General features: G+C 39.6%; 1 protein-coding gene across 1 annotated transcript in view; it reads right to left on the reverse strand.

Moving 5' to 3' along the window:
* The window catches only part of AFF2 (ALF transcription elongation factor 2), a 759,231-nt gene that overhangs the window by 20,472 nt on the left and 721,985 nt on the right, over window positions 1-16,774 (reverse strand). Inside the window, exon 20 of the mRNA XM_089684953.1 lies at window positions 9,927-10,141. Coding sequence (XP_089541079.1) covers window positions 9,927-10,141 — 215 coding nt within the window. The remainder of the gene's footprint in view (window positions 1-9,926; window positions 10,142-16,774) is intronic.

Genomic DNA, 16,774 nt, shown 5'->3' on the forward strand with positions numbered 1-16,774 from the left:
TTTCAACCGCTGCATGGAAGGACAGTCCCAGAACTGTCATTAATAGTCTATTTCTGACAGTTCCATGACATTCCCTCCATACAGCGGTTAAAACAGCTGTATGCAGTGAATGTCCCAGAACTGTCATAAATAGTCTATTTCTGATAGATCTGGGACATTCACTCCATACAGCTGTTTTAACCGCTGTATGGAGGGAATGTCATGGAACTGTCAGAAATAGACTATTAATGACAGTTGTGGGACTGTCCTTCCATACAGCGGTTGAAACATTGTATGTATTTGTTTCCATAAATGGATCCATTTATGGAAACAAATACATACAATGTTTCAACCGCTGCATTGAAGGACAGTCCCAGAACTGTCATTAATAGTCTATTTCTGACAGTTCCATGACATTCCCTCCATACAGCGGTTAAAACAGCTGTATGCAGTGAATGTCCCAGAACTGTCATAAATAGTCTATTTCTGACAGTTCTGGGACATTCACTCCATACAGCGGTTTCCGGCAAAAAGTGTATGTGCAGAGTTCCTCTATTCTGCAGATACACTTAGAGGAGCTCTGCAGATACACTTAGAGGAGCTCTGCACATACACTTTTTTCCGGTTTGGAATTATTCTTATTTTCATCCTACTTCTTCTTCTTCTTCTTCAACCTCATCCTCATCCTCTTCTTCTTCTGAGGATGAGGATGAAGAAGAAGAAGAAGAAGAAGAAGAAGTAGGATGAAAATAAGATTAATTCCAAGCCGGCAAAAAGTGTATGTGCAGAGCTCCTCTAAGTGTATCTGCAGAGCTCCTCTAAGTGTATCTGCAGAATAGAGGAACTCTGCACATACACTTTTTGCCGGCTTGGAATTATTCTTCTTTTCATCCTACTTCTTCTTCTTCTTCTTCTTCATCCTCATCCTCAGAAGAAGAGGATGAGGATGAGGATGAGGATGAGGAAGAAGAAGAAGAATGAAAAGAAGAATAATTCCAAGCCGGCAAAAAGTGTATGTGCAGAGTTCCTCTATTTCTGACAGTTCTCTCACAGCTTCTTCACATGTACAGCGGTTGAAATATCTGTATCCTAAATGGAAACTAATAGATACAAATTGTATCTATTAGTTTCCATTTAGGATACAGATGTTTCAACCGCTGTACATGTGAAGAAGCTGTGAGAGAACTGTCAGAAATAGAGGAACTCTGCACATACACTTTTTGCCGGCTTGGAATTATTCTTCTTTTCATCCTACTTCTTCTTCTTCTTCTTCTTCTTCTTCTTCTTCTTCATCCTCATCCTCATCCTCTTCTTCTGAGGATGAAGAAGAAGAAGAAGTAGGATGAAAAGAAGAATAATTCCAAGCCGGCAAAAAGTGTATGTGCAGAGTTCCTCTATTTCTGACAGTTCTCTCACAACTTCTTCACATGTACAGTGGTTGAAACATCTGTATCCTAAATGTAAACTAATAGATACAATGTTTCAACCGCTAAACATGTGTTCCTTCTGTCAGAGAACTGTCAGAAATAGCGGAGCTCACTGCAGGGACACTTTTGCCGGCTGATCGGGAAATGTTCGATTCGCGCACCCGAAGTAGGCAAAATTTCGGTTTCGACACGAATCGAATATTTCCTGAAATTCGACTCGAATTCCGGTTCGCCTAGTTCGATTCGCTCATCTCTAGTCTTTAATCAACATGTGTACATTGGTGCAGTTTGACACTATCAAAAGTGTAAACTGTATATTCTGTTCAAATTCCCATAAGGAACCTAGCTGAAAATAACAGCCACTACTTCATAATATGTCAGTGTATAATATTATTGGATACATCAGTCTGACAATGCTAAGGTTGAGTTAATGCGATGTATATATCTTGCTACTTTTCCTATGTTTAACGTGTAATTTAGAAGAGAGGGGCTGCTTACTGTGTGACAGATGAGAGGTTTCCTGTCTGCTTATGATAAATGTGCTGAATAGCAAAGCAGATGGGTCTCTACAAACAATACATTTATTCTTCATTATTGCCCTTAGTTGTTTTTTGTATATAACAACTACATTTTATTTTCATTACATGATACACTGAATACGAAGCGTGAATTGATGGCATATGATTCATTTTATTATACTGGGCTTAGGGTGGCATATTGACCTGCATAAGTAATTCCATGTTACCAACCAGCTGATGTAACCATCAAAAGACCAAAGCAGACATTAAATGACAGCATTTTTACATACCTATGGCAATCAAACCAATAAGCCCAGATCCAAGAAGACAAATTATGTTAACCAACAACCAATACAATTTTTATCCATTTTTATGGCAGTCTAACTCAGTCTAGGAATACAAATCTTCTTGAGAGGATCAGTACTAAATCTGGCAATTCAATGGCCACCTGACAGATTAAATAATCATTTTAGGTAGCAGCACATGATGGAACTGAACTGGACGAGATGCCACAAATTGGCTACTTGAGTGATTTTCTCATAGTTTGTGCTGTCTCAGAAGCCTGTTTATGCAGTCATTTGATCTATCCACACAGAGAGTTCCTACCATACATTTGTATATTACAGTTGTGCTCAAACATATGCATATTCTGTCAGAAATAGTGACATTTTGGCATTGATATTGAAAATATAACTGATCATGCCAAAAACCTGTATTTTATTTAAGGATAGTGATCATATGAAGCTATGTATTATCACATAGTTGTTTGGCTCCTTTTTAACCACTTGCCCTCCTGAGGATCTATCCCCCTTCCTGACCAGGCCATTTTTTTGCATTACGGCACTGCATTACTTTAACTGACAATTGTGAGGTCATGCAACGCTGCACCCAAATTAAATTTATGTCCTTTTTTTCCCACGAATTGAGCTTTCTTTTGGTGGTATTTTTTTGTGTTTTTTTATTTTTTGCGCTAGGATAAAAAAAAGACCGACAATTTTGAGAAAAAAACTACATGTTTTACTTATACAATACAGTGATCAGTGCTAAAAATAAAACACTGACACTGTACTAATGGCACTGGGCAGGAAGGGGTTAACATGAGGGGTGATCAAAGGGTTAACTGTGCGTTGGGAGTGTTTTACTGGGGGGGGGGCAGTGTGTTGGTGCTTCACTGTAAGCACACTGCTCTGGATGACTGTGCTGTGCACAGCCATCCAGAGCAGTGTGCCCGAGCCGACAGGTAGGAGGACTGTTAGTAAACAAAGCAGTCCTCTTTCCCGTTGGAGATCGGGCACCAGCAAGTAATCACTTGGACCCGGTGAATGACAGCCACGGATGGCCCTACCTAGAAATGCAAAATCACGTATATATACGTGATTTTGCGCACCCCTGCCATTCTGTATCAGTATATCTGCTATAGAGCGCCGGGAAGCGGTTAAATCATAATAACAGAAATCACCCAAATGGCCCTAATCAAAAGTTTACATACCCTGGAATGCTTGCCTTGGTACAGACACACAAGGTGACACACAAGTTAAAATGGCAATTAAATGTCATTTTCCCACTTCTGTGGCTTTTTAAATTGCAATTAGTGTCTGTGTACAGTAAAAGTCAATGAGCTTGTTAGCTCTCACGTGGATGCACTGAGCAGGATAGGCACTGAACCATGGGGAGCAGAAAAGAACTGTCAAAAGACCTGCGTAACAAGCTAATGGAACTTTATAAAGATGGAAAAGGATATAATAAGATATCCAAAGCCTTGAATATGCCAGTCAGTACTGTTCAATCGCTTATTAAGAAGTGGAGAATTCGGGGATCTCTTGATACCAAGCCAAGGTCAGGTAGACCAAGAAAGATTGCAGCCAGAACTGCCAGAAGAATTACTTGAGATACAAACAAAAACCCACAGGTAACTTTAGGAGAAATACAGGCTGCTCTGGAAAAAGACGGTGTAGTTGTTTCAAAGAGAACAATACAACGATACTTGAACAAAACTGAGCTGCATGGGCAAGTTACCAGAAAGAAGCCTTTACTACATCAATACCAGAAAAAAGTCTGGTTGCAATATGCCTGACAACACCTTGACACACCTTACAGCTTCTGGTACACTGTAATCTGGACAAAAATAGAGCTTTATGGTCACAACCATACGTGCTATGTTTGGAGAGGGACCAACAAGGCCTACAGTGACAAGAATACCATTCCCACTGTGAAGCATGGTGGTGACTCACTGATGTTTTGGGGTGTGTGAACTCTAAAACCACAGGGAATTTTGTGACAATTGATGGCAAGATGAATGCAGCAAGTTATCAGAAAATACTGGCAGACAATTTGCACGAAAGCTACGCATGGGACGCTCTTGGACTTTCCAGCATGACAATGAATAAGCACGAGGCCCAGTTAACCCTCCAGTGGTTACAGCAGACAAAGGTGAAGGTTCTGGAGTGGCCATCACAGTCTCCTGACCTTAATATCATTGAGCCCCTCTGGGGAGATCTCAAACGTGTGGTTCATGCAAGACAACCAAAGACTTTGAATGACTTAGAGGAATTTAGCCAAGACAAATGGGTAACTATACCACCTGCAAGAATACAGGGTCTCATAGACAAGTATTACAAAAGACTGTATGATGTCATTGATGCTAAAGGGGGCAGTACACAGTATTAGGAACTAGGGGTATGCAGACTTTTAAACAGGGGTCATTTCAATTGTTTACTTGTTGCCATGTTTTGTTTTATGATTGTGCCATTCTGTTATAGCCTACAGTTGAATATGAATCCCATAAGAAATAAAATAAATATATTTTGCCTGCTCACTCATGTTACAAACATTTGAGCACAACTGTATATTCATAAATTTGTCAGCATGTCTAATCATTTTCCCACTGATTTTGGACAAATAATTATAACATATTTGGACCTTTTTGTATTGTATCATATCTTTCCAAAGACCAGAAATAACCTCCTATAAAGGGATGGAGATGGATGGGGATCAGGTTGTTTCTGATCTAAGCTGCCAATTATAATACTGTTTGCTAAAAGACATTGATTTGAGTGGCCATGTTATGTACATGTCTATAGGAACAACTGAGTAGAAAAGCAAGTTACAACCACTCCTATTTTACCTATTTTACCCATCTGGTCCAAATTAACTAAACATATGGATTTCTGATATTTGGCCATAAGTTGAGCACACAGAAATGCTCATGTAGAGATACAATTAAATATACAGCATAGCTGTGAAAGTTTCAGAGAGTGAATTGATAATATACACTTCTTAGGTTTGAAATTAGTCTAATTAAAATTTTTCATTCTTTGTTTTAAAATCTAAGGCTATATTTACATGCCACCGGCCACAGAGCCACAGTGTCAGCTATTATTATTATACAGGATTTATATAGCACCAACAGTTTGCACAGCGCTTTAAAATATAAAGGGGGACAGTGCAATTACAATACAGTTCAATACAGAAGGAATAGGAGGGCTCTGCTTATGGCGCTTTCAATCCAAAGGAAGGGGAGGTGATACAAAAGGTGATAGCTGTGGGGGATGATCTGGTGGAAGTGATTCAAATACAATTCTTAGGTGGAGGTGGGGTAACTTCCCTGAATAAGTGAGTTTTCAAAGATCACCTAAATGCAGACAGGGAGGGGGCTGACTGGACATACTGGAGTAGTGAGTTCCAGAGGATGGAAGAGTTTCTGGAGAAGTCCTGGAGGTGGGCATGGAAAGAGGTGACAATGGAGCTAGAGAGCAAGATGTCTTCGGAGGAGAGGAGAGGACGATATCTGCGGATGAGGTCGGTGATGTAGCTAGGGGCAGTGTTGTGGATGGCTTTGTACATTGTTGTTAGTATTTTGAATTGTATATGTTGGGCTAGTGGAAGCCAGCAAAGGGATTGGCAGAGAGTGGCAGCAGTCGCTGATCGGTTGGTAAGGTGTATAAATCTAGCAGCAGCATTCATAATGGACTGAAGGGGGATAGCTTGTGTAAAGGTAGGCCAGTGAGGAGGAAGTTGCAGTAATCAATGCGGGATATAACCAAGGTGTGGATAAGTTGTCTTGTGGTGTCCTTAGTCATGAAGGGGCAAATTCTGGAAATGTTGCTGAGGTTGAGGCAGCAGGATTTAGCCAGTGATTGGATGTGGGGTCCGAAGGAGAGGTCATCTATTTTTTATATCTTTTATGTGAACGTCATGTTTGGAGCTCTGTGCTAGCTATTTGGTAGGAATAAGGTTGTTGTACATTAATTAGGTGAAATGAGGCTTTGCGCTTGTGTCTATAACATAATATTGAACACTGCTGAGATAATTTAGAGTTCATTGATGGATGTATTTGACCTGTAGTTTACCTCCTTCTGACTTATATTTGACCTGCTTCAAGCTATTTTTTGTTATGAACCAATATTGATATGTTCTGTTAGAAAGGTTAATTTCCAATGCTTGGTAGGTCAGTCAGTCCTACCTCAAACTTTATGTATTGAAATCACAATGTCCTTTTAATGAGCACCTACTAAATAAAGATCAGTTTAGCCAACTGTGAGATTTAGCATTGTGAGAATGGTTTAAAGCGAAACTGTAATGTTGATGAGTCACAGCAGCTGTTGCCATTATGTGCAAGCACGCACAGCACACTTGCACATTATGGCAAACCTACCTCAGGGGTTTGCTCCTTTTGAGTTCTGACAGGTCTGTACTTCCTGTCACCACTGCTGCCATCTTCTTCTACATGTGCATCTATTTTCTGTGCCTATTGGGTGGCTAGTGATGATGCTACTCCTGCGCATGCGTGCTGCAGTTACATCATCCCATCAATCAACTCAATTCTCTGCATCTTATAAATTCTGGGAGTACGTTGGGAGTGTATACTGCAGTGTGCATTTACCGCGGTCAGTGTGCACAAAAAAAACAATTGCTCGGAAAAAGGGGAAAGAGCATTTTGGCAACATTTTGGGCCTCTTTTGCCAAAAGCTCTACTTACTGTCATTGCTTAGGGTTACTCCTCCACTTTCGTCTACTTTTTCCATGCTATCCAAAGCTAACAAAAATGTTGGCAGGAGTCATGTCTTCATTTTACTGTTACATTTATAAGCGAACATAAATGTATCTAATAATACTTTATCCCAAAAATATACTACTAAATAAGTAACAACATAATCAGTGCAAGCTCTGGATTCAAGACTCTAACACTGAAACAAATATTTTACCAGGTGCTTTTCTTTTACTGTAATATTATATTTTAATTAATTTCAAGCTAGATATTTAGCACTATAACACACTGTGCTAATTACTAGATTCATAATATTTCATTTTAACATCAAAACACCCTACTGTGGAAATGCTTCTAGGTTTACATGGGAATTTTAACAATTCTGCATAATGCCTATAATTATGTCATTAAGAAGATGTAATTTTAGATTAAGTCAGTTTTGTCTTTTTTTCTAAATAGTTATTAATGAAGACAAATATAATTATTACTTTGAATGAGGGGCTGTGTTGAATACATAGCAAAATATTGATAAACCTGTAATCCATTCCTCTTCAGTAATTGTTGCCAGTCAAGAAATTCTGCTGTCTTATTTGAAGCCTTTAAAACATTTGCTCACAAATTGAAAAATGTACGTAGGCTTTTGGAGATGTGCAGAGTCCATTATTTTCAATCAGTTCCAGAAGACTCAGACCACTTTACTCTGGAAGAGAAAACTACTATTGCACAATCACTGTGATGTATTTCTGAGGAGGATTTACAGCTTGTGTGTGTAATATGCAACTATGGCTGCTGCCACATATGATTGCACATCAGTACCATGACTTGCATTAAAGGGTATATAAATCCTGACAATTATCTTCCATTATTTGCTCCCTTTTGGTCTGCTAAGTACACTTTTGAATGTGTTTTGTATATCTGTTTCATAACTGCAAAAATACTGTGATTCTACAAGAAATATAGTGAGCTGATAACTTCCTGTGCTTTCTGCTTCTGCTGACTTATCAGGTGGCAATGTTTCCAGCTTTTTCTGTGGACTAAAGAACACATCTCTCTATGTTATGGAGAAGTGGGAATTTAGATGAGATCTGTAGTTCTAAAGTATTTCTTGTCCTCAGGAGGCAATGCTGTTGCTCTGTTGATACAGCACAGTGAGAGAGCCTTGTTACCCTTGGACAGGATTACCAGGTGAAAATAAAGGGAAGAAGCCTGAGATAGAAAACATATGCAGCCATCACAAATAAGTTCTGGTAAGCTGCAATATATTACATTTTTGGTCTTGGTTTAAATATGATAGATACTGTAGATAGATAGATAGATAGATAGATAGATAGATAGATAGATAGATCGATAGTAGGATGTGTGTATAGTTTGAAGAGGAGCTATATGATGATGTTGGCTGGTTTTATTCAATTAAAAGAGAAGTATGGGGTTTGTTGTTTCCACCAAATTATACTTACCTAGGTGGATGCAGCATCAGTCTGATGCTGCATCAGTCCCCCACTGGCTCTAAGTGTGAGAACTCAGTTCTCACTACCGCTCTGAGCAGAGAGTAGTGACTGTCAGTGGATCGCTGGGCTGTGAAGGAGGAGAGAGCAGCTGGCTCAGGCTCTCAGTGGCTCGCTGAGAGACTGAGTCAGGTGCCGCTCAAGACTCTGGGGTGGATCCCAGCTTTGAAGTAGGGATCTTTCCCCAGCCTGGACTGGTGACATCAGCTAACAGTGGGCTTCAGCCCGCTGTCAGCTGAAAATGGGCCACAGGAGTGCAGAACAAACTGCAGTCCTGTGATCCACAGGAGAAGTACAACCAAAAGGGCTTTAAGAGTTCTAAGGTGCAATTTAAGCCTAAACCTATTTTTTAGTGTGTCCTGTTGGCCATTGGACTGCCTATCATGTCGGCAGGAGAGATGAGGCAGCTCAACAGCCAACACAAGAAGCATGCCTGGCAGGCTCACAATGCTGCTACTGACTGCAAGGCAGTCACTTAGATTTGTCAGCCTGTCCGGCAGTGCTATTACTCACAGGATCTCCAGGTAAGACATTTTGCAAAAACATTTAAGAGAAATTATTTTCTTGGCAAGACTATATAAAGTAAGTACCGTATATAGTACTGTAACTACAGTATATAGTAAGGCATACCAAACATACTGAACAAGAGACTTAAGCCTGGGTGCACACGGGCCGGTTCAACAGAAACTGACTGACATTTGGCCAGTGTGTACAGCAGCCAGTCTGGAAAACCAGCATCTGATCAGCGCTGGCAGCCAATGCCTGCCAGTGCTAATCAGTGTGAGTGGTCTATGACTATGCAATTTCTTGCCGATCTCTCATTGGTAATACTGACACTAAACTGACAATACATGACATGGATCTAAACACTGCCAAAACAAGGGCATGACCACAATTATGATTTCTGCGATCCCTATTACTGCATTTATTGTTAAAACTTTTTACTAATTTAAATATCACACTGTCGTGCTTTGGGAATGTTAACAGTTCTAAAGTTCACGCAGTTCAGAAAAATCAAGCATGTTTCAACATCTACCTGGTCCCCCAAAGCTAGTGGATTTTCCAGAGGAAAATACAGAAATAACACTTTTATAGGGGTATCCAGTAAGACTGGATCCACAGTTTCCGGTGGAGCTCTACTTTCAGTAAAGGGTGGCTTACACAGACATTTGGATTTGGGACTAAATGTAACATATGTTTGTGCTCATTCAACACAAATTCTAACTTACCCATATATTGGCTGTAAAAGAAACATAGCCGAGATAGAGAAATTGCACAGTCAAAGGGCCCGCGATGAATTAACATAAAGCCTACTAGACTGTTTCTTCTTCATTCAGACCCCAAGCCTACTGCAAACAGTTAGTCTCCAAGATGTCATGATTTGTAGTGAATAAACAATAATAACACTAATAAAAAAAAGGAAAACTGTACATATCTTTACAAAAGCATTAAACAAGTTATATGAGTTGACTAGATCAATACAGCAAGAACTAGAGCGTGTTGGGCGCACCTTTATTTTCTCTTGCAAGCTTGTCGGCCATGTCCCAGTGTTCATAACTACGCAATACATTGTTGGTGATATTTACATGACTAGCAGCCATGTGGTGAATTCGCTGTGGAATAGACACTGTGCCTGTAGAAGAGGAGCCTGGGGCCACATTGCTGTTCCCAGCCGATCCTATTGGAGATGGGCTCAGTGACATTGGAGAAGGGGTCTCTGTATTCCTGAAATAAAACAGATTCATGTGTTCAGGTTTGTTGTCATTTAACAAAAACATGGCATAAATGTTTTGTGATATAGAAGAGAAAATCAATACATTCAGCAGTCTGGCGATGATAGGGTCGCCAGTGCTGAGAACAAAAGTCTACAGCCTCCATTAAAAAATCTAAAGTATTCCTGCGCTGGCACCCAACCTCGCCTTAACAATAATTAATAATTAACAAGAATTATTTAATCATTATAAAATTAAGCCATTAACACATAACAGCCTGCTGATTGCCATACACTTAATTGTTAACTTGTACCTAATAGCTTTATCTTCCATATCTATGAAAATTATATAAAAAAGCTTCTTTTATTTACTTTCTTAAATAAACTATTAAAAGCTTTGTTATATCTGCTTGAAAACCTTGTTATATCTTCCTCACTAAGTTTGAAAAAATACCTGTTGATTCTCCTAGAAATTCAGTGCTGTCTTATCCTAAACAATGTCAACCGGAAGTTATGGAGAAGAGGAGAGGGGGAGGTGTTATGAAGTCATAACACTTCCTATCCTAGGGCGACAACACTTCTCCACCATGGATACAGATTATTGTCACTCTAGGATAGGACGTGTGTTACTGGCAGGATAACCATGTTAAAATAAAGGAAGTACAAATGCAGGCACTACATATAAGGAGAGGCAAGCTTGAATATATAATATTTATTTTTTTGAGTTTAGGTAAACTTTAACCCAGCCTTTTTCAATCTTTTCAACAGAACCCTTGAAATTATTTTCTCATGGAACCCCTGCTAAAAATTACTGTAGGTAAAACTCATTATACATTAGTGTGATGGTTAGTGTGAGAATGCTCCTTACACTTGTGGTCATTGGGAAGAATTACCCCCTTACAAATAGCTACAAAAATCAACAGTGTCAGTGGGATCTATATTGAGAGACAGAAATTGCTCATTGCTCAAGGATCCCCTGGCAACCTACGGAGGATCCTTAGGGTTCCATGGCACCATGACTGAGAAACCCTGCTTTAGCCTAAGCCTCTAGAAGGAGCCATAACACTTAATCTCCCTTCAAACTTAACATGCTTCCCAAAAATTGAACTGTTAACCTGCCCATTATCACTGAACAACCCTAACACAGCCCAACCTCTAAAGTGTGTCTTAGATTTTAACCTCACCCTCTTACAACTTACCCCTAAAATACTAGGCAATTAAGACTAACACTAGCTACGTAAACCCAACATTTCATATTTATGATATGTGCCTGCTGTACCATATACTTTTATGAAAATGTATTGTGTTCTCTTTGTATTACTTCTTTTGTGTGAATTCCCTGGTGTTCCTCTAGTCCCTCTCCTTTTCTATTAAAAACTGACTACACTAGGCAGAAGAACAAACCGTGGTCAGTCCTCTAGAAGTGCCGGGAACTCAGTGTGCTCTCCTCCAGTAATCAGACCTGTCCTGACACACACACCCTCTCCTGCACAGCCATTCACTGGTTCAGTGTTCTGCTGTTTCTTTTCCCCAAGCTCTCTTTGCGTAGCTGTATAAGAAGCGTAGAGGGAATGTAATCACTTATAAAACAGGAAAAAAGGTTTTTCACCTTTTTTCATATCTATACATAAATGTTTTCCCTCTCATTTCTATTTTAAACTGAATGGATTGTTTAAGTGAGGGTTTACATATACTTTAACCTAACTGATAACATTAAATAACCCCTATTCTGCTGTATACTCAGCTCTTCCTGTGCCAGAAGCCTCTTCAATAGCATGAAGGTCCTATGCCAAAATATGCTGCATAAAGATCCTAGAACCTGAAAAATTGGCTTCAAGAATACAACCAAGAGTAAACATGCTTGAACTGGCAGTGGCAGAGAGGCAACATCAGGAACTTGGCTGAAGTCATTTAGAGATTTAAAAATATGTGACATTTGAAAATTCTTCTTTGCAGTGGGACTGCACCCACACTATAAGGGTTAATTGCTTGTTTATTCTAGTCTATTTTATATACTCAATACTCAACAGACAGTGCTCCCTCATGCTGTGGTGGTGGACTGTCCATCAACATCCTCACATCAATACAGGGCTGTGGACCTTGCATTGGTCTTGATAATGCCAGGACCATAGACCAGTGTTTTTCAACCTTTATTCAGTCAAGGCACCCTTTGCAATTCTTCACAATCTTGAGGCACCCCATTCTAAAATGTAAAAACCTAAACTTATAGTTTTACATAATGCAGACATATCCACAAATGTAGGTCACCCAATGTTAGAGGTGATTTATTCTTCCAAGGCAAATAAACCTTTGCACATTGGAACTGACTAGTATTCCAATGTTTCTCTTCTCCCTCACCCAGCCAATGTGACCCCAGTGTTGATGAAGAGGGGCAAAGAAGGATACCATGCAGGCGCCCAACGTCCTTCTTATCAATTGATGATGTCAGCCTGAAGGTTGTAATGGTGCACTATGAAAACCCTTGGCTTTGTATAACTAAATGACAAGCTGGCTTGTATACAATTATTGGGCAATTTGTTGGCCTTTTGCCAAGGCACCCCTGAAGAAACCTGAAGGCGTCCTGGTTTAAAAAGGCTGCCTTAGACCACTGGAGCATAGGGAGACAACGCTTTGGGAACTAGTCTTGCAGCACAGAACAGATGATCGGGTAAGTAAATCTTCTTTTCTATGCCCTCTAGGCCTACATGAGCAGCTAACATTTGTAATTTGAGCACAACCCCACTGCAAGAGAGAATTTTCAAGTTTCCCGGAGTTGGGCTTTAACCAAGTCTACTGCTTTATAAATGAGATGTATCTGTTTTTCTGCATTAGCCAACATTTAATGAAGAGATCCCCTTTAAAATTACTCAGTAGATAAAACATGCAAGCTTTCTTATGACACATAGCACAGTTTAGCTACAAAACAGAACAAATATATTTTTAATATTCATAACACCAGCATCAACAATAGTTTATCAATCCTGACCAGGTGGTGCTATCCAGCACACAGAGCAACAGTGCCAAAGTCAGTAAGTCCACCAACTTTATTCTATGGTTTATGTAAACCACTGCACCTAGATTTTGCAAAGCTTCTCAAATGTACTGTAGGTAGATATGTTTACTGAGGCACAGCCTAAACCTCATTAAAGCGGAGCTCCTCCTAAAAGGGGAAATTCCGCTTTAAGGACTGCTCCCTCGCTCCCCATTAAGGATTGGCACCTTTGGGGGGCAGGGGGGAGCGGGTACCCGAATTTGACAGGTTCCTGCTCCCACTTCCGGTTCGATCGCCTAGGCGATCAGAAGCGGAAGGTGTCCTCCCTCTCTCCCTGTAGTCTTTTGGGATACATGACAGGTCCCAGAAGACTACAGGACCATTCATGAAGCACAGCGCTACTCGCACATGCGCAGTGGGTACCCGGCTGTGAAGCCGCAAGCTATCACAGCCGGGTGCCCACACGGAAGATGCCGGCCTCCTGGAATACAGGACGGCCAGTGAAACGGGCTACAGGGGACACACCACAGGACCGAGGGACAGGTAAGTGGCTGTTTTTTAAAAGTCAGCAGCTACAATTTTTGTAGCTGCTGACTTTTATTTTTTGACAGCGTGAGTGGAACTTTGCTTTAAATTCAGCTTCTCATGTCTCAGTGATCAAAGAGTGGAAAAAAACTTTAGACTGTTGGCAGCTGAACAAAACCAAAGGTGGTAATTTATATTATGGGCAGGTTTGACCTGCAATTCTGGATTCTGAATTTGAATCCCACTAGAGAGACATTCAGCTTTGAGTTTGCATTTCCTATGTCTGATTAAGTATGATTTCCATCCAAATGTTCTGAATTTCCTCACAAATAAAAACTGAAAGGGTATTTGGGTTTCCTCTTTAATTAGCTCTAGTGTATAAGAGTGTGGCAGCAAGATTAGATTGTGAGCTCCTTCAGAGAACAGAAATAGAGGTTTTTAATGCTATATTTTTTTTTAAATATTACATAATATGCTGGCATTATATAAAATAAATGAATAAAAAAGCCAGTTTCAGAACTCTAGGCAATAAACTATTTCACATATTTTCATATTTGTTTTAAATACTGTATTCTATACTATACATTTTGAAAATTAATCTTAATATTACAGATATTAGTATATTAACTTGACCGCGTTCCCTATTTCCACCATGAAAGCATTTTAGAACACTTTTCTTCCAAAATCTAATAATGATACTGAAGTGCCCTCCTACATTTATACAGCAACAGCTTCCAACGGCATCCATGTAGGTAACCATGTAGGTAACCAAATGAACTCTTGAAATCTTTTCTGTCTTTTATTTTTTTTTTTTTTTAAATCAGAACCAAAATAAACATGTATTATACATTTCAGCAAGGTGCCTCTTTTCAATAATGTTATGAAAAGGCTGTTGGTTTCTCTTCAAATTCTATGGCTGTGTATAGATGATTCACATACTAAAAGCTTTAGCATTTTATTTTTAATCGCAGTTGATAAAGGTGAAATAACAAAAAAATCCCTTTAAGGGGTTATTTATTTCCCTTTATTCTGCTTGTTCTATGTTAAAGAGAGACCTCTGGGTTTTTGATAGTTATTGTGAATTTCTACCTGCTGCCAAATTCTATCAGTGCTATTGGTAGCCAGGAAAAAAAAAGATCTCAACAGATAATACAAAGTCTATTATTTTAGCATTTTGGGAAAACCACAATGGCAATTTCCTCCAAACACAGCCAGCATGACCGTCATCGCGCGACTCATAAAAGGCCCCTGCTGTGTCTTATTGTCAGCAGAAAGCAAGCAAGAATTACGAACATTTCTATACAATTCCTTCGGAAATGGTATGGGAAATTGTTTGTAATTACAGATGAGTCTTTCCATAGCGTTTAGAAAAGAAAAAAAAAATTAAATGAAAGGCGTGTATTTGGTGCAGAACTAATACTGATTACAGAGAGGCGCTTAATTCCATACAAGGTGATTAGCAATCACCTGGTGCCAAGAACCCGCTGGATATTAACAGGCCTTCGCTCTCATACACATAGACAGCGGGATGTCAGCAGTGTAGAAACTGCTTTTGAATTATACTTGATAATCCAACTCCCTGAAGAAAGCCAAGACGTTCTCTATGTTTCACTTTTATGCTGCAGCTGAACGGTTTCAGCAAGTTTTTAATCTATGCTCATATTTTCCATATGCATTCGATTGATTGTTACTTGAAACTGATAAAGCATCTTCTAGAAAGATCAGGTTGTCTTTAAAGCCCCTCCTCAGGCAAATATTCAGACTCTCTTGAAATGTGGCAAAAATTGTTAGCATGCCCTCATCAGAGATGTTATAGTTGTCACTTTGAAAATCTCAGCTTTGTTGTAACCTTTGATGTAGCCTTAATGTTCTATATCTATATCTATATATCTATATATATATATATATATATATATATATATACACAGTGGGGATCGAAAGTTTGGGCACCCCAGCTAAAAATTTGTATTAATGTGCATAAACAAGCCAAGGAAAGATGGAAAAATCTCCAGAAGGCATCAAATTACAGATTAGACATTCTTATAATATGTCAACAAAAGTTAGATTTTATTTCCATCATTTACACTTTCAAAATAACCGAAAACAAAAAAATGGCTGGGGTGCCCAAACTTTCGATCCCCACTATATATATATATATACACACACTATATTGCCAAAAGTATTGGGACGCCTGCCTCTACACACACATGAACTTTAATGGCATCCCAATCTTAGTCCGTATAGTTCAGGATTGAGTTGGCCCACCCTTTGCAGCTATAACAACTTCAACTCTTCTGTGAAGACTGTCCACAAGGTTTAGGAGTGTGTCTATGGAAATGTTTGATCATTCTTCCAGAAGTGCATTTGTGAGGTCAGGCACTGATGTCTGATAAGAAGGCCTGGCTTGCAGTCTCCAGTCTAAGTCATCCCAAAGGTGTTCTATCGGGTTGGAGTCAGGACTCTCTGCAGTCCAGACAAGTTCCTCCACCCCAAACTCACACATCCATGTCTTTATGGACCTTGCTTTGTGTACTGGTGCGCAGTCATTTTGGAACAGGTAGGGGCCATCCCCAAACTGTTCCCATAAAGTTGGGAGTATGCAATTATCCAAAATGTCTTGGTATGCTGACTCCTTAAGAGTTCCCTTCACTGGAACTAAGGGACTAACTCTGCAGACAGTTGGCGACTTCTGCGCACTGTGCGCTACAGCATGCGCTGACCCTGTTCTGTAATTTTACATGGCCTAACACTTCGTGGCTGAGTTGTTGTTGTTCCCAGTTGCTTCCACTAACAGTTGACCATGAAATATTTAGTAGCAAGGAAATTTCACGGATGGACTTATTGCACAGGTGGCAACCTATCACAGTACCATGCTTGAATTCACTGAGCTCCTGAGAGTGACCCATTCTTTCACAAATGTTTGTAGAAGCAGTCTGCATGTCTAGGTGCTTACTTTTATACACCTGTGGCTATGGAGGTAATTGGAACACCTGAATGATTTGGAGGTGTGTCCCAATACTTTTGGCAATACAGTGTATATACCAGGTAAACGGTATCAGTTTCTTAAAGCATATCTATGGTCAAAATGTGCAATCACATATTCATTTCCACATTGTATTTTAATTATTTC

The sequence above is a fragment of the Staurois parvus genome, unplaced genomic scaffold (assembly GCF_062004578.1).
Source record: "Staurois parvus isolate SC_StPar_1 unplaced genomic scaffold, SC_StPar_1.0 ptg000361l, whole genome shotgun sequence".
Lineage (NCBI taxonomy): Eukaryota > Metazoa > Chordata > Amphibia > Anura > Ranidae > Staurois > Staurois parvus.